The following is an 18,120-nucleotide window of genomic DNA, read 5'->3' on the forward strand; positions in this document are numbered from 1 at the left end:
CTGCTCTTTGGGTAGTGTCTGGGTGTTCCTCTCTCTGCAGTTGAAGAGCGCCCGAGCCTCAGAATGGAATTCTGCAGTGGGTAAGACAGTGTCCAGCTCTGTCTTTAACCCGCTTCCACTCCTGTTGACTCCCAGGAAAACACTGCCATCTTCTAATGGGTTTTGCCAAATGGCAATGAGCCCCTGGGAGTTCAGCCAAGGCAGGGGGTGGGGGTCAGGATGAGAAGGAGAGGGGAAGATGGAGGAACCAGCTCCTGGAGGCATCCCAGTGGCTTTGGGGGAAGGTGGGTTCCCAATCTTCAAGTCTAAGCACGTCGGGGCTGGGAAGAGCCCTTGACATCATTTTGGCCAACCTCTACGTGTTGGGACTTGAGCCCAAGATTCAGGCAGGAGAAGGGACTTGCCCAAGGTCGGTCATGGAGAGGGTTAGCCATGGATCTGGACTGTAAGCCCAGGGTCCTGGGGATGGTTAAGGTGTGTGATCCTGGCTGGGCGCTGACACCTCAACAGCTTGGTGAAGGGCCTGGCTGGAGATGCCTTTTCTGACAGACATCTATTTGTGTTCTCTCTCTCTCTCTCTCTCTCTCTCTCTCTCTCTCTCTCTCTCTCTCTCTGTGTGTGTGTGTGTGTACCTGTGTGTCATGTTCTCAGAGGATCTGGATGTGCGGGTAGCCTCCTACAGGGTGATCTGTCCTGGCCTTGGAAAAGAAGTGGAGCCATTCCTGTGGGGTGACTGTTTCTCTGGGACACCGGGAAGAAACCTAACAGGACCGAATCTGGCTTTCAGTCCCTACTCTGCTGCCCTCAGAGAATTACAGGCCCTGTCTGGTGCGGCCCAAACTCGTGGAGGTGGACACACTCACACACCCACACCCACACCCACACGAACACACGCACCCCACCCCCCTCCCCAGCAGCACTCAGTCGCGGGTAGAGAGTGGCCCGTGTGTCGCGGAGTGCAGCGTTCCGGCATCTACGTGCCTCCCCACAGCCCAGCAGGTGTGGACACCGGGGTGCCTAAACCCAACGTCAGGGACACGGAGGAGTGGCACGCTGGGTTAACTCTAGGTGCCCAGCCCCAGGGCCTAGCCCGGCCACACCCCTCCTCCCGAGCCTCGGGCCGGCTGCTCCTGTCCCTCTCACACACTTGAGTCCTCTGGGGTCTTCGCACAGCCCGGCAGGGCCAAGTTAGGGCTAGCCGGGCTGGAGATAGGTCGGAGTCAGGGGTCCCCCAGCAAAGCAGACACGCCAGTTGAGCCCCGGCCGCTGGGAGCGCGCGGGTTCGGCGACCCGCCCAGCTCCGCAGGGACCCCCCAACCGCGGGCGGCTCCCCAGCATTCCCAGGTCCCCGCCCCCGTCCCCTCCGGCACGGCGGCGAGTGTAGTTACCGATGGTGGTGATGACGGTGATGGCGAAGTAAAAGGAACCGGCGAAGCGCCACTGCACGCCGGCCTTGTGCGGCTTGAGGCGCAGCACGACGCGCTCCAGCTCCTCGTAGCCGCCCTCGCTGAGGTTGTAGCGCGCCCGCAGCTCCAGCTGCCGCAGCTCCAGCCGCTGCCGCTCGATCATCTCCGGCTCCGACTCCAGCGCGTCGAATACCGCGGCGCCCACCAGCAGGTAGGTGAAGGTGCACACGATGAGCGCCAACGTGCGCACATTCTGCCGCTTCATCGTCCCTCCCGGGTTGTCGCCGGCCCCCCGGCGTCTCCGGCCCGCGCCCCGGCCCCGGCCGCCGCCGCTGCTGCTGCCCCGGAGGCGGCCTGGGGCATGGCTGCGCTCGCGGATCTCCACGCCGGGCACCAGCTCCGCACTCCGGGGCCGCCGCCGCCGCCGCCGCTGCCGGCCGCCGCGGAGCTGTCCCTTCAGCACCACCCACCGCCCTCCTCCGCCCGCCCCCGCGCCCGCCCCCAGGCGGCCAGCCGCCACCTCCCGCCTGCCCTCCCGCCCAGCCAAATAAGGACTGGGGAGCCGCGCCGAGGGCGGGGAGGGAAGGGGGAGCGAGCGGGAGAACCCGGGCAGGACAGAGGCGGGAGAGAGAGAGGGAGAACGAGAGAGGAGTGGGGGGGGGGAGCAAGATAGGAGAGGGAGGGAGGAGAGGAGGGAGAGAGAGAGAGAGAGAGAGAGAGAGAGAGAGAGAGAGAGAGAGAGAGGAGACCGAGATCCAGCCCGCCAGCCCCAGAGAAAACTAGGCAGGAAAACAGATAACTACAGGGAAGGGAGAGGACTGAGGGCAGGGGTGTGTGTGGTGTGTGTGTGTGTGTGTGTGTGTGTGTGTGTGTGTGTGTGTGTGTGATGGAGGAGACAAACCAGAGGTCACACAGACACAGGAAAAGGGGGATCTGGCAGAAAAGATGCAAAGAGAGGGACAGACTGAGGCAGGGGAACTTGGAAAGCCAGAGGCACAAATGTCGTGAAAAGGAGCAGAAAGAGGAGAGAGAAGAGCGATGGAGAAATCGCCTTCCTCTACCCTTTGCCCCAGTTACGGTTCTGAGAATGGAGGGGACCTTGGGCGCTACTGGCCCACTCCTTAGCACATGGATGAGGAAACTGAGGCATAGGAGGTGAAGTGACACAGGGCACACTGGTGATAGGACTGGGGCTCAGTCAACCCCCTCCCCACCCAGGTCACAGTTCCTTCCCTGTGTTCCAGCCCCTGGCTTATCTTAACTGGCAAGATTTGCTGTGGCCCAGGGTACATGTGAGCCAAGACTCAAGGGGAAGCCTTCTCTCTTGACACAGAGTTCCTTCCCAGGTTAACACCAAGCACTGGCGACTGGCTGAGACCACCTGCCCCGTCTTGATTATCTATGGCTCTGGTCCTACCCCAGCATGACAGGCAGGACTTGGGCTGGGCGGCATAGAAAACACAGGGTACCATCTCAAGGCACAGAGGAGCAGGTGAGGATCCAGCTGAAATTGGGGCTGGGGGTGGGTGTCCAGACCTAATGACTCACTGACATTCTGGAGAAACTGGGACAGGGGTCCCTCTGCCTCTATTTATTCATTTGTCAACATGGCGGGGGGGGGTCTGTGGAGATGAAGAGGGAACCCAACCAGCAGTGGGAACCTGGGCAAAGTGTTACTGCCCCACTTGGAGCCTCATGTCCTTATCTCTTCCATGAGTTGTCATGGCAGATGATCCCTGGGGCCTTACTCAGCTCCAAACAGCTCCGGACATGGATGGGCTGAGAGAGCAGAATGATTGGAATGCAAATCCCAGTGCCAAGGAGGGTCAAACAGCCCTTCACGGGACCCTGGCATAGGCCACATAGAGAGACATGGAAGAGGCCCAAACCCCGTGGCCGGGGAGGTAGCAAGCAAGGGAGGGCACCATCTGCCACGTTCTGGACTGGGATGTCACTGCCAGACACCACTCTGTATCCAAAAGCCCTCAGAAGAGCTAACAGCCCGTTCATTCCACAAGGATGCATCCTTGTGTCTTTCGTAGTACGCCACACTCACAATCCTAAGCTTTACCTTGTCCCTCAAAAGTGGGTCTGCTTTTACGTAGGACTGTTTTATAGATGGGAAAACTGAGGCTGAAGGCAATGCAATCACTTAGGGTCACTGAGCTGAGAAGAGGCTTCCACCTCTTTGTTTCTCAAGTTCACACTCTTCTCCTTAAGTTCTTGAGTGTCGTTTCTTTTTCCTTCTCTAAAATGGGTTTGATCATCATGTACTAGTCTCCTGAGCAGTTAGCTTTAAGCAATCAAAGAAAACAATATGTGTGTGAGGAAGAACTTGAAGTTCTTTGGTGACCTTTACTCTCTTAAGACTCGGGTGTCTGGACCACAGACTGACAGAGAGGACCTTGAATTCAAAGCGCCCATGTCCCCTCTCGCATGAAGGAAGGGCTTCAACTCTTTGGTAAAACAAACTGTTTTCCCTTGGCCTTGGATGCAGCCTGTTGGGTATTTCTGTCCCTGGCATTCTTTGGCTGCAGGAAGAAAAGTCATGCCCTTCTCAGCTTCCCATGGGTGGGGTACAAATTCAGCTCAGTGTGCTCTTGATGTGCTGGTTTCCGGTCAAAATCACCCCAGAAACCAGTTCTGCCACAGCCTGCCTGAATGTGCAAGCTACTCCCTAGAGCCGGGCTTTGGAAGGAATGCTGTCCGGGTTTTCCCACTTCTGACTGCCAGCCTTCGACTGCTATACAAATGAAAGGCGATATTATTACGTGAAAAAGCGTCAGGACAGGGGAAAAGCCGTCTTTGGGGCAGAGCACTTATTATTAATTTTGATGGAGCTTGTTCTCACTGTGGCTCTTGAGAACTCGAAGGACTCTTAGAGACCATCTCGCTCAGCCTTCTTGTGTTCCAGATTAGGAAACAGAGGCTTGGGCAGTAAGGACAGTAGTGAAGGTCCTGCCGTGAGTAGGATGGCAGCTTGTGCGGCATCCATTATGGATGGGACCGACCACCTACATGTCATGCCCTGAGTTTCAGAGGACAGCTTGGGTCTGCCCATCCATCCTGTAGAGAGGATTGCAATGGAGGCACTTGCTGTCAACAGTCAAGGTTTTTGGTTAGCCCCTGGGACAGCGGGGATGACCTCATCCATCTTCTTCCTGGTGACCTGGGTTGGGCTGTACCAAAGACTTGACAGCATTGCTTGATTCCTTCTGTACAGGACCCTTGGACCTGTCCATGTCCACCCAAAGTCGACCCAAAGTCTGTCTGTGTTTACTGCAGCATGAGAGGTCAGCCACTCCCTTGCCTGCTCCTTGAGTTTTATATCCCTAAGTGGAGGGTTTGGACCAGAAAACGTCAACATGCCTTTCACTTATAACATCCCATGACCTTCCTGGCCTGATTGCATCTGTTTACTCGGGCCTCTTGAGAATTGGGCAAAAAGGGAATAGCCACTTCTTTGAAGACAAGTTTCTGAGGAAAGAGACAGCAACAAGGTTAGGGTAAATTGTTTGGACTTTGTCATTCCCTGTCATGCTTTATTGTGTACTAAACATTAGACAGAGTCATTTCCAGCTGAACATGCTACTCCATCCGTCCGTAATCTCTGAACACATCTGTGTCCTCTCATGTTTCATGAGACTCCAAGGGCTCCAGGGCTCCCATCAGTTGGGATGCTGGTACCTCCTTGCCTCTTCCACCTTCTTATGCCATCCAGCATAAGCTTAGGCTTTAAGACCCAACCCAAAGGCTACTATCTCCATGAAACACTTCCCAGTCCCACGCCCATAAGAAAAACCAGCTACTTTGACAAGGGTCCTGTACTTTGTGCCTCTATGGACTTCTGAGCTTCAATTCCTCTTGCCAAGAAGATATCTGCACTGTGACTTCCCTATTGACTTGATATGTTTTCCTGGGTAGAGAACCTTTTACAGTACTGTTCTTCCCATAATGCTTTGTATATCAAAGACACACTACACATTTCCTTAGGTCCTTGGGACACAAGCCAAGACCCAGAACAGTCCTGTCTCTGCTGGATTTGCAGGCAGATTGAGTGATAAAGGGACTCAGACAGTAGAGTCTGGGACAGAAAAACCTCAGCATCCTGCTTCCATGCCTTCAGACAAGATGCTTCTCAAACTGGAGCAAGTCTTGCCAGGGAAGAGAAGGGCAAAGACAGGGTCAAGTGTCTGAAGGGCTAAGGAGCATGCTGCATAGCATGAGGCCTGGGTCATGATGCTAATGCTCCTGGGTGAACTGGGGGAAGCTTTGTGGCCTCTCCGCCTCAGTTTCTATTTCTGAGAAATAAAGCATTATCTGTGATCCAATGATGCTCTTGTTCACTTTACAATGATCAGGTATGTGAACCTGAGAGATGGAGGCACAGAGATGCTCCATTCCATTACTTCTGATCCCTGCTACATGGACAGTTAGGTTGGAGACCAAGGGAGGACCAGGGAGATAAGCAGTGGAGATGCTGACCTGGAGTCAGACAAACCTGGTTCAAGGCCTGACCCATCAGTTATGAGCTAGCACAGAGCCTTGGGGGAAGTTCTAGTTCATTTGTCTAGAGCAGATTATAAGTTAGAGCAGGATAGGGACAAGCCTTCCCCCAACTCTTTATAGGCGTGGGCTTTAGCTTTTTAGCACAACAGTCGAGACAGAGAAGGTACTTTGAAAACTTTCCTTGAGCCCTTCTTGCTGGCTCCAATCACCTGGGCGGGTTGGTGTGACCTGGGTTTCATAGAAGCAAGCAGAGGCAGGGGAAGGGGTCTAGAGTCATCTCAGTATCAGCCAGGGAAGGCCTGAGTAGTGAGGGGGCCAGGGTTCAGAACAAAGGCAGAAAAACAGGGATCGCTACTACAGGGTGCCGCACCAAAGTCATAGCCCTGGGTTGTGGGTGTGACTGAGGGGTTTCTTGGTGTATCTCTGGAGGCAGTGAAGTGGGGGATTAACTTGACTTTCCAGAGCATAACTGGTCCCACAGCAACGGCTTGCATTTGTCAAGAGCCACTGTTTGTTTAACATCTCAAGCCCAAGTCAAACACAAAAGGCAAGTGTTAGCAAAGCCGGGCTCTGTGGGCTGTTGGGGTGGAACTGGGCTGGGAAGCTGAACACCTGGCTCTCTCAGTCCTGCTCTAGCTGGGTTGTGTGGCCTAGGGAAAAAGGCTATCTCAATCTGGGATGATGAGGGCTCAGACTCAAAGGGTGCAAAATCCTAGCTCCTAGTCAGAGTGAGGACCAACTGGTCTCAGAAACCCTACCAGGGATCTCAGGCTTGCACCTGACCGCCATTTACATAAATATTAGGTCCTCACCCTAAACTTCCTGTCCCATGTCTGGTTGTCCCCATTCCCCCACTAGAGAGCCCTCCTTTCTCTGTCTGTGTGCTGCCTGCAGTGAGCATTCTCATCTGTGGGTGCTTCAGGGTATGCTGGGAGCTGTGGCTAGGACCCATACCCAGAAGTGGTCACACACAGTGTATCCACACACCCTCCCCAAGTGTTCCTAAATTCTGCTGCTTGTCCTCAGCAGGCTATCTTGGTTTCTCTTCTCCCTGGCAGTGTGGGAGCTTGCCCACTTCCTCCCCAGCTTTGCTATTACTCACTTTCTGATTGCAATGTCGTTTCCAGGCCTCCCTATTTTCTCCATAGCCTCCTCCTTTTCTCTCTTTTCCTTTCTTCTTTAGATCTTCTGCATCCTCACACTTGAAGCAGGGACAGAGGATGGACTCAGCCATTACTGTGATCTCAGGCAGACGACAACATGTAAGACCCAGAGAAAAACAGTGACTCTTCTCCAGCCTGCCATATGTGAGCATGAGCATGCATGTGTGCATGTGTGTGCAGGAGCTTGTGAGCCTTACTCTTTCAGTCTCTGTCCTGGTCCCCTCCCCATCCTCTATCTTCTAAGCCCTCACATTTTCCACTCTACCCATTCTCTTTCCTGTAATTAAATTACATAATCAAAGCCAGAGAAATGCTTAGATCTCTAGTACCTATGTAGAAACCGAGACTAGACAAGGGGCATGAATACCCTAAACACCTTAAAGCACACAGGGCCAGCTCTCCTGGCTGCCCTATCTATAACCACAAGATAAGTTTCTGTACTTACCACTTTCATTGCAAGAATCAAGTCCCCAGATTGTCTTCCGGAGAGATCCAAGAGTAGCCATGGCCCATCTTTCCGGACAAACACACAGCCGCTGAAGAAAAGAAAGGCCGGAGATGTCGTCAACAGCTCACAAATCTTGAAATCCTTCTTTGCAGGTTTATGGCTTCTGAGAAGCAGAGGCAGCCTGTTCTCAGCACCAAACACAATAATTATAATAGCAGTCGCAATGATTAATCAGCCAGTGTGTATTGAGTGGTGCTGGGCAGGCAGGGCGTTCGTGTGTGTGTGTGTGTGTGTGTGTGTGTGTGTGTGTGATGGCAAGGGAAGGCTGTGGGTGTCTTTCTCCTTAATGGAAGAGGTTGAAGTGCCATCATAGCCCATGTTGGAAGTGTCATGTTGAGGGGAATCTGGGACTGTCCAAGACCACAGTTGTTCTGGCTCAGACAGGATCCAGAGTTGTACAGGCCTATCCGCCGAGCTCCAGACTGCATTGGAAGCAAAGAATTGACAAACAAGAGCAGGTTCCAGGCCTGTCAACCAGATTAATGAGAGGCCTTTCCAGAATGATGTTCATGGCACAAGGGAGAGGACTTGGGATGTTCAGCCTAGAGAAAGATACAGGGGCCGTGTGAGCTGTCACCCCAGGAGGGATTAGCTTTGTCCTGTGGGGTCAAGAAGGGACCAGTGATCCGTGGAATAATGCAACCAACAATCAACACAGCATAAGATGGAGTGTTCTCCAGGCCTCCCAGGAAGGCACAGACTACCGGGCATGGTGATGCCCGTGTCAAGACCTCATGGTCAAGAGGGCATGTAAACATAGTCTAATTGATCATTTTAGAAGCATTCTTGGAGCTAGTATCATGCCTGGCACATAGTATGTCTATAAGAAATGAGTGTATTTGGTTCACGTGGGTTCAGTCTAACATTTCTGGAACAGTCTGTCTACGCCAGGCGCTTTCTCCTTCCAGCCTGGAATGCTGTAACTCCCTGGCTCCCAGCCTTCAGAAGGGTTGCTCTGGGCTTCTTGCTGCTGAATCTCCTCAGTGATGTTTTCTCTTGACTACCCCCAAACCAAAGCCCACCCACATCCACCCCACATGCTGCCACCTGCAGAGGTCCAACATGCAATATGCCCAGTAGCCCTGGGGCTTCAGCAAAGGAAATGGGCCTGTGGCAGGCTAATTACTGGGAGCTGATTCTATTAAGTAGATAGCTCGCTCCCAGCAAAGCAATTACACCTAATCAGCCCCTTGCAGCAGCCCAATGGGACAGCCGTGTGAGCCAGACACACGTGTGAGCAGGGACACCAAAGCAGCCTGGGAACAAGCCTGGCAGGATCTTCTGAAGCCAGGGATGCTCCCAAAGTGGTCTCAGGTTATCTTGAGGCCCAGGCACTGCAGCACTGTGTGTGTGTGTGTGTGTGTGTGTACTCAAAGCCCTGAGCCGAGACTGAGCTCTGTTACAGAGGAGCTGAATTTCACCCAAGGGAGCACATCTCAAACTTGTGCCTTACATCCCGCATGTGTCAAATGAACTGATCAGACTAGAGAGGGTCCATTCCAAGCCTGAACCTCTACTCCGTTAGATTCTCATCTAGATTAGAGCTTTTTGAAAGAAACCTGTTTGGTGAGTTAGACAGCTCAGTCAGTAAATCTCTTGCTTTGCAGGCACAAGGACATGAGTTCTAGCCCCACAACCTATATTAACAAAAACCAGGCAGGATAGTGCACGTTTGTAATCCCAGGGCTGGGGAGGTGGAGATAAATAGACTTTGGGCTTTACTGGCCAGCTAGTTTAGCCTACTGAGTGAGGTCCAAGCCAGTGAGAGACCCCGTCTCCACTTAGTGAGGTCCAGGCCAGTGAGAGACTTTTTCTCAAAACAAAAACAATAAACAAATGGACAGTGTTGTGAAAATGAATGACAATAAAAGATGTCCTCTGGCCTCTTTATGAGCATGGTGCATACAAGCACACACACACACACACACACACACACACACACACACACTCTTTCTATTTCTCTCTCAAAATATTCAAACATGGGAATGCATATTCAGGATTCAGTTATTTAGGCTGTTTTAAGATTTTACTTACTTTTATCTTACGTGTGTGAGCTTTTGTCTGCATGTATGTGTGTATATACACCACATGTGTTTGTGCGTGATACAGAAGAAAGTGTTGGATCCAGAAGAACGTGTTGACATTTAAATGGCTGTGAACTGCAGTGTAGGTGCTGGGAACCAAACCTGGGTATTCTACAATAGCAGCATACGCTTTTAACTGCTGAGCCATTTATCCAGCCCTGTCAGACCAGGTTTTCCAAAAGAGATGTAATATTATATATTTAGAATATATAGATATTCTATTTGTATTCATATTTTTATCTAGAAATTTTATGAAATGAGTTTTCCCCAAAACACCCTTGATTTTTTTTTTTTTTGATTTTTCGAGACAGGGTTTCTCCGTAGCTTTTGGTTCCTGTCCTGGAACTAGCTCTTGTAGACCAGGCTGGCCTCGAACTCACAGAGATCTGCCTGCCTCTGCCTCCCGAGTGCTGGGATTAAAGGCGTGCGCCACCACCGCCCGGCCCTTGATTTTTTTTTTTTTAAAGCCACAATTTGATGACACCTGGGTCCCAGATTCATCAAGAAAGTAGAATTAAGTTCGAGTATGAAGAAGCCATGGGGAAGGATTCTGGAAGTGAAGGGTAAGCAAGATGGAGCACAAGGGAGATGCTGGCCGTCCACTGGCTATCTTTCCACTGGTTCACCCAGCGCTTTCCTTTCCCTATGGAAAAATTCCCTTTGAGAGGATTTGGATATTATCGGGATGATGAGGAGGGAGTTTTCAAAACGTCTGTCCCTTCTGGCACTGAAGTTCTGGGACTCTGAGCTCGTACCAAGTTATGGCGTGACCCAGACTCAACAGATGAGCTGACCAGCAGAAACTGGGGGGCGGGGGGCGGGAGGCAAGTAATCTCTGTGGGGAGCCTTCGGGGAAGATGCCCTTAGCCCTGGGGTCTGGGGCTGCTCTCCTGTGTTAGTTCCTCTGCCCTGATGATGGTCATAATTATGGTTTTGGGAGCAGGGTGGCCTTGCAGGAGCAGACCATGGGGCCACCTGGCTTCCTGTTTCTTCTGGCCTTGGTGATCTCAGATGACTGGTGCCCATGCAATTAGACAAGGGCCTTGGTCTGTCCTCTGAGAGGAACTCACCGGCTTATCAGCAGCCAATGTCCTTGTGAGGCCACAAGTGGTCCTTGAGTATTTCCAGTGGAGAGAGTGGGGAAAAGCAACCTTGGCTGGGGTCGGGCCTGAGGAGAGCTGGTTCCCTTGGATGGGACTGAAGGGAGATGAGGGAGAATGTGGCAGGCTGCATCAGGTTTGGGCTTGCTGCTCCTCAGCAGCTGCTCACCACTTTCCAAGACAGTGGCTGTGAAGAGGATCCCACTTTGTTCCCATCTGCTTCCACGGTGACAGACATGAAGGCCAGCCTGAGAGGCGGTGGTACCTCCAGTGCAGCTAGGAAAAGCTTGACTGCTACCTGGAGGCTGGTGAACAGAGAAGGGGCGCCACACATTGAGAGCACAGCCTTCTGGGCTCTATCTAATCCCCAGAGTGATCTCACGCCCCGCCCCCTTCTCCTTACCAGGTCTCCCTGAAGGCTATTTGCTGTCATTCCTTTTTTTTTTTTTTTTTTTTTTTTTTTGCCTTTCTGCTAAATGTCTGGGTCTCTTTCTTGTCTTCATACCAGAAACACGCGATACCAGGTACATACAAGCATCTGCTTAGTGCTCCTGACCATACAGGACTGGGACCACTCCTGCTCTGTAAAGGAAGATGCAGAGGCTCCTCCAGGAGCAACTTCTTAGTTCTTACGGGGAGCCAGGATTCAATCCTCGATCAGGCTGGCCCTAACTTTTCCTTCTCGGCCATGCTCCCTCACTAGAAAATGACTGAGGGCAGAGCCAGACAGCAACGGGGGAATCAGAACAGAAGGCGCTGCTAAGGCTGGGCTGGCGTACAGCTAGAGCTCAGGAAAACGCTGTCACATGGATGAATGAGGAGCTCTGAACGGAAGGTTCGGGGACTCGGCATCTGGATTTGCCATGGATGGACAGATGCTCCACTTCAGGTGGGAAGCAGGTCCAAGGTCTGGTGACGCTGGCTCACAAGGGAGCTTGGAGAGAAGACTATCAGAGAACAGCTCTCGACCCATTGAAAGTGGAGATGAGGAAGGGGGGTAGAGCTATCCTGGCACAGCGCTCGGGCACCCGGCCCAGGCAGGGACTCAGAAGGTCTCTGTGTCTGTACAGAAGCCAAAGGATATTGTTGGGGCTTTGAGCTGGTGCCTGGAGGAAGACTGGTGCACCCAGGGCCCTCAGTGCACCTCAGGGGACTGGCCCATCCCACCCATTTGGACCAAGGCTACCTTGAAGAGGGAGGCACAAGGTGGGGGTGGGGGAAGACCCAGACCATGAGTTGCGTAGATCTCTGCGTGTCCAGAGATGGTGTGGTCCAGTGAGCCCGTGGAAACCACAGCGTGTCAGGGAGATGGAGGTCAGCTGGGAGGCAGCGCTCAGGCAGAAGGGCACAACACCATCAGGGAGATGGAAAAAGTGATGTCGTTAAGGAACAATGTGAGCCAAAGGAATGAGCTGTAACTGGCTGGATCTGAAAGGACAAGTGGGAGAACGGCTGCCAGACGCCCATGGGTGTCTGATGATGGCCTGCCACTACCCTTGGGAAGGGGCTGAGCCTCAGCCCCAAGGCTTAGATGGTCCTTCTCAGCCTCTAAAAGCAGGCCCTCTACCCCTTGGTCTGTTAATCGATGCATGATAAATCGAGTCTCAGCAGACCTGTCCAGAGTGCATGGCCCTGATTCTCCAGAGAAGATCCAATTGCCCAGCAGGAGGCTAAAGGGTATGAGTTCTTGGTTCTGCAGGGTGGTCTGAGTCCTCCCTCTACCCAGCATCCAAGAGGGGAATTCTTCCACGGAGAATGAGACAAGGAAGCCACTGACTTCAGGCCTCTGCTCCCTCCTTGGATAAGAGCTGTGAAAGACCAAGCCAACCCTCCAGCTCAAAAGTTAGCCCTAGGCTGAGGAGATCTGTCTGCGAGAGGACTCCTGGGTGTGGTGGGTTGTGGGAGGCCCGAGCAGGAGACTCATAGTGCTGAGAAGTTTAGAACCTATTATGAGTGGTGAAGGGAAGGTGTAGGGTGGAGCCTGAGCTGACCCAAAGTCTCCCCTAATAAATGGTGAGGAAACAGAGGGCTAGAGTGGGCCAGGTTAATATGACTCTAGCACGCGGATTTCACTGAGCTCAGCTCCCACTTTTGTTTCTTCATAAGAGAAATCTTTGCACAGCAGAGAAAAGGGGGCTCCCATGACGGTCAGAGTGCCCAGTTAGAGCAGAAACCTGCCTGGACTTTGGCAGTCTGGAGAAGCCAGAACACGCTTGTTCGTTGGAGTCAGTTTCTGGGACCATGATTACCGTGGATTGGGGCCCCTGTGAAGTGCAACATCTTCATGGGGGGGGGTCTCACCTGGTATGTGGGGACAAAGGAGTTTGTAGGTTTGAGGGAGTGGGGCTGTAAAAGGTAGCTGAACTCCAATGGCTCAACTGGGGGAGACAAACGGCCACCCAAGGTGTCTGTCCATCTGCCCATGGGACTGACAGAAGTGTGCAGACTTCCTTCTTCACAGGAGAAAGATGACTTACTCAGACAGTAGATGGAATGGCCGTGCCTTGTCATAGTCCCTATAATACTCTGTGGTCTCTCTCCCCTCTGCACACCTGGAGGTCCTTACAGAAAGTTGTGGTTGTCCCTCAGCTGCCAGGACAGGCCTCTCTAATGGTTCCCCTTATCAATCCTGTCTTGCCACCAGGGTCTGAGTCTTTTGTCTCTTGAGCCAGGCCAGTTATCTTTCCAACAGGAGGGAGAAGGACAGAAAGGGACACTTCTGGACAAAATCGGAGACAGAGCAGGGAACTGAGGCATGGAACTGGCCTGAGCCTAGGCCAGGTTCCGGGCATCCCCGTTCTCAGGTCTGCAATGCTGGGCTCTAAAGCTGCAGGGGAAGGCAGCAGGCCGAGAATCATTGCTCTGTGTCTTAAGCTCCCAGCTGGAACTAGGAACACCAAATCCTCTTTGAATAAAACAGAAAAGGATTAATAAAAATCAAGACATTAACCTCGTGAAACTGGACCCCCTCATTCCCACAAAGAGATTAAGTTCTTCCCCCAAGCTTTTTTTTTTTTCATTTCTATAAACATCTTAATTCATGCGGACATCACAGCCAGCCTGGATTACAGTTGGATGGAGAGGTGAATGGACTTGTCTTAGACACACACACAGACACACACACACACACCTGGAGCAGGGGAAAGGACAGTGAAGGAGATGCTGAAGAGCCAGGGTTTATTTCCAGAGTTCACTTTCCTCATCTGTAAATGGGGTAGTTAGCTTATACTTCCATTTTGTTCCCTCTGGGAACTCTGATGGTCCATTTCCTCTCTGCTGCAGAAAAGTCCACTCTCACCCATACCCGTGGTGGCACACCATGTCAACAAAGGTTCACTTCATCCCCAGCTCTGGATGCTATTCTCCTTTCTAGACCACAGGTTCCAGAAAGATGGGGACAAGCTGCCAGGGACAACAGGGGTTCCACAGGTATTGGTGAGTAAATGGACAGATAGTTCTGGAAATTGCTCTGTGAGTACACCTGGAATGGGGTTCAGGGTCTTGCCTGAAATAGAGTCACTCTCCTCTTGAGGTGGGGAACACCTGGCCTTTCTGGAATGTTCTCCCTATTCCCTCCTGACTTCCGAAAGATTCTCAAAGCCTCATTTCTTTTGAAACCTTCCTTCGCCTTGCCAGCAGCATCACCCCAATCAAGCAACAGATTTTCGATGCACGTTTTCGGTTCTTCCTCCCACCTTCATCTGACAAGTCCAATCATTCCCATCCCTTGATTATGTTTTGGTTGGAGGCTGCAGCCAGCTGCGGTTATTCTCAACTCTGGGTGGCAGTGAAGAGGAGGGTCATTATGGGGGAGTCTTGCCTCAGTGGAGAGCAAGAGACAGGCACTGGGTTCCTCGACGGTTCGGGGGCTGGGGTAGAGGTGGAACTCTTACAGGTGTTGAGCGCTGGTTGGGTCAAAGGTCAGGGAACTCCCACTTGACTTTCATTTTGGTCAGCAGGCCTCAAAGTATGCTCAGAGACCAACGTCCCCTGAGGGGTTCTGTGGAAGAGAGAAGCCCAGGCTCAGTTATGTTTGCGGAGCTCAGCTGTTCTCAGCCTTTGATTGCAAGCTACAGAAGTCAACTCTCCTAATTTAAGCTCAGAAATGATTTATTCCGAAGACCTTAGATAGTTCAAAGAACCTTCTGTAGGAACAGGAAGCCAAGGTCAGAAAGGAAGCAGCCAGAAGCAACACTCAAGGTCACATAGTAGGACTGATCCCAGAAAGGCTCCATTGCCCTACAGACAGTTTTGCTTGGGCCACCAGCTCCGTCAGCACCGGTACGGCCTCTGTACCCACCACTACTGCCACCACTTCTGAAGATAGGCTGCCATGGCCGCCATTTTTGTGTAACACTTTCTGCAGAGGCCCTCCTTTTTCTGCACTTGGTTCTTCTGGGGGAAGGCAACTTACTGGTGGAGTGAAGTCATGGACCTGCCCCCTACATTCAAGAGAAGCTGGGGCAATGAATTGATCTTTCCAGCTCCCGTACCTGAAGGCAACCCCTGCCTCCGAACACAGGAGACATCTTCAAGCATGAGTGTGGTGGTTTGGATGAGAATGACCCACATGGGCTCATAGGCTTGAAGAGTTGGTCCCCAGTTGGTCAAACTGTTTGGGAGGGATCAGGAGGTTTGACCTGGTTGGAAGAGGTGTGTCACTGGGGTCGCGTTTCAAAAGCCATGTGCTATACCAGTTGAGCTTTGTGTTTCCTGTGTGCGAACTGAGACTGAGCCGCTGCTCTAGCTATTTGCTTTCTTGCTGCCGCAGCTCTGCCGTCTTGGACTCTAACCCTCTGGAACTGTAAAACCGAAATAAACTCTTCCTTCTGTGATTTGCCTTGGCTCTGGTGTTTTCTCGTAGCAATAAAAACCAACTATTTGGCCAAGGAGAGTGTGTGCTGGGTGGCCCAAAAGGATGAAGAACAGGCCCGGGGAAATGGCTCAGTAGGCAAAGTACTTGCCTTGGAAGCATGAAGAACTGAGTTCAACCCCAAGTTCCATGTAAGGCTTGGAAGCACGTATGTGCAAACACACTCCCGGGGAGGTGGAGGTAGCTGGACCCCGAGGCTCACAAGTAACCTATTTTGTTTTTGGAGCTTCAGGCCAATAAGAGACCCCGTGTATTAAGAGGAAGAAAATGGACATCTGAAGAATGACATTTAAGGCTGTCCCCCTGGCCTCCATACACACTCATGCTCACACAAAGAACACATCACCACACCTGGACCCTAGACATCTTCTTTGGGAACTCAAAGTGCCGTGGGATAGGGCTTTTCGACCTCAGTCAGCACCGCTGGTTTTCCAGACTGCTTGTTTCTTGGTTGTAGGCTAGCCTACACGTTATGAGGTTAGCAACTTCCCGTACTCTACTTCCTGCTGGTTGTTGCAGCTAAAAATGTCTGAACACATCAACAAATATCTTGTGGGGGACAGATTCCCTCCCAGCTGAGAACTGTCATTTATGAAACCTGCAGGGAGCTCGCAGTAATATATCTGAGGAATCAGGCTGGGTTTTCTCTGATATTTTTTTTTCCTAAATGTTTCCCCTCTGACATTCTGACTTTGTTTCATAGAAGTTACTTTAAGGGATGATGGCTGGCAGCTGGGACCTTGGCTCTGGTTTTCATGGGAGTGGGAGGTTGCACATACATACCGAATAGCACCCCACATACCGAATAGCACCCCACATACCGAATAGCACCCTGTGTCTTCTTGCCACCACCTTCCCCACCTGCTCTCTCCCTGCATAGCTTGGAGTCTCCAGGGGAGTCCAGTTTTGTGAACACCCAAGCTCCAGGGAGTTGTTTCTGGTGGGGGGGGCACACCCAGGGTCTGGAGGAGGAAGCTATACAATGCCATTCAGCTTGTAGGCTTTGCTTTTCCCTTTGATTGTGACCTCCCCGCTGCAGGCACACGTATCACCCTGACTACCAAGAACGTGGCCTTGGAAACTCAGGGCTGTACCCTGTGGTTTAACAAAGATCCCACAAGGCTCACACATAAGCCCAGCAGGTTTCCAATATGAAGGCCTGGCCTTCTTGTCTGTATTTTACATTAGGTCCAGGCTCTTATTACTACTCCAGGAATACTCTAGTTACAGGGTCAAGTACATATGCTCCAGCATAGAAACCACCCCTTCCACTGAGATGAGGAGTACACAGGCCTTGTAAGAGCGGGACACCCCCACAGACCTTGCCTTAGAGAAAGAACTATTGGAGTTGCCACTTCTACCCCCGCATGACATGAAGAATGTGTCCCCACATGTTCGGCTGTCCATTGTGGAGATTGCTGTGACTCGGAGGTTTCCTTGCATGGATGGCTCAGTCCTTGCTTGCATCTTTGAATGTCTTTTGTGTGTCTGATAGTCCTTAAGCCTGGGAAATGGGTACAGTGAGAACAGAATTGCATCCGAGTTAGACGAAGCCATGTTTGGCCGACTTTGGACACTTTCTCTCTGAACTTTACTTTCATTATCTGTAGATTTTTTTTTAAAAAGCACCTCTTCACTTTTCCACCCCAAGAATTCTGTATTTTAGGTTCTGACAGGTCCTCATGCTCTGTGCCCTCAGGTGTGTATCCACCAGGCAGAAGAGACAACTGGAGTAAAAGGGAGAGGGGGTGGGGTGGGGAATCTGAAAAGGCCTTGGATCCCAACCAGACAGAGAGGATGCGCCAATGGAAAATTCCTGCTGTGTGTCAGAGGCCCACCTGGCCCGGGTGACAGCCAGCCAGACACCCAGGCCCCAAGCCCCACGACATGTTTAGATAGCATTTTCCTGCCCCAGTTAGAGTTCCCTCTGACCCTCAGCAAAGCTTCTCTTGTGAGGTGGGCTAGGCTGGAGTGCTTGCCTGGGCTCAGGGAAGTGACCTAGGTTCAGGTTCTAGAGCTAGGTCCGAGCGTGGAGAGAAAGCTTTGCCGGAAAGAACAGGCACTAGCAGGCTCAGGGTAGGGCCAGGTCAGCACTGAGTATTTTCTGTGACCCAGGAATGGCCATATAAAGAGTCCTTACGAGCCCAGGGGTCCATTGCGTAAAGCTGCAGTCTCTGGGGGATTCCTCTTTAGTGTTGGGAGAGGCCAAGGTCTTTAACTAGAAGGTAATGGGGACATTTCCAGTTGAGATTGTCTGGGTCTCGCAGGACCCTTGGGTCTCAGGGTATGACACTTTCCCAAGTTCATTCCTAAATTCCATATCTTTGACTCTATGAACGCTCCAGAGACCACGTTGCGTTCTATGATGTAGGCTCAGCAGACCACTGGTCCTGATCACAGTGGGTGGGTCCCTTAGATTTTACACAGTTCTTATACTCCTGGCCCTTTCTGTTTGGGGACCAGAACTAAGCAGAGGT

At 51.9% G+C, this 18,120-nt stretch overlaps 1 protein-coding gene and 1 long non-coding RNA gene across 4 annotated transcripts in view; one reads left to right on the forward strand and one right to left on the reverse strand.

Annotated features, from left to right (window-relative positions):
• The window catches only part of LOC121432917 (potassium channel subfamily K member 3), a 36,471-nt gene extending 34,587 nt beyond the window's left edge, over nt 1-1,884 (reverse strand). The window contains exon 1 of the mRNA XM_041631102.1: nt 1,389-1,884. Coding sequence (XP_041487036.1) covers nt 1,389-1,671 — 283 coding nt within the window. The 5' untranslated portion in view covers nt 1,672-1,884. The remainder of the gene's footprint in view (nt 1-1,388) is intronic.
• Nucleotides 1,479-15,577, forward strand: LOC121432918. 3 transcript variants are annotated; one of them, XR_005972255.1, is made up of 5 exons: nt 1,479-1,617; nt 7,099-7,177; nt 10,138-10,233; nt 11,279-14,205; nt 14,730-15,577. It is a non-coding gene; the product is annotated as an uncharacterized LOC121432918 (long non-coding RNA). The 3 variants fall into 3 exon arrangements; XR_005972253.1 differs by having other exon boundaries at nt 11,279-15,577; XR_005972254.1 differs by lacking the exon at nt 10,138-10,233 and having other exon boundaries at nt 11,279-15,577.
• Nucleotides 15,578-18,120: the final 2,543 nt, after the last annotated feature.

The sequence above is a fragment of the Microtus oregoni genome, unplaced genomic scaffold, assembly GCF_018167655.1.
Source record: "Microtus oregoni isolate MIOR12 unplaced genomic scaffold, Mior012 000036F_ref0000092, whole genome shotgun sequence".
Lineage (NCBI taxonomy): Eukaryota > Metazoa > Chordata > Mammalia > Rodentia > Cricetidae > Microtus > Microtus oregoni.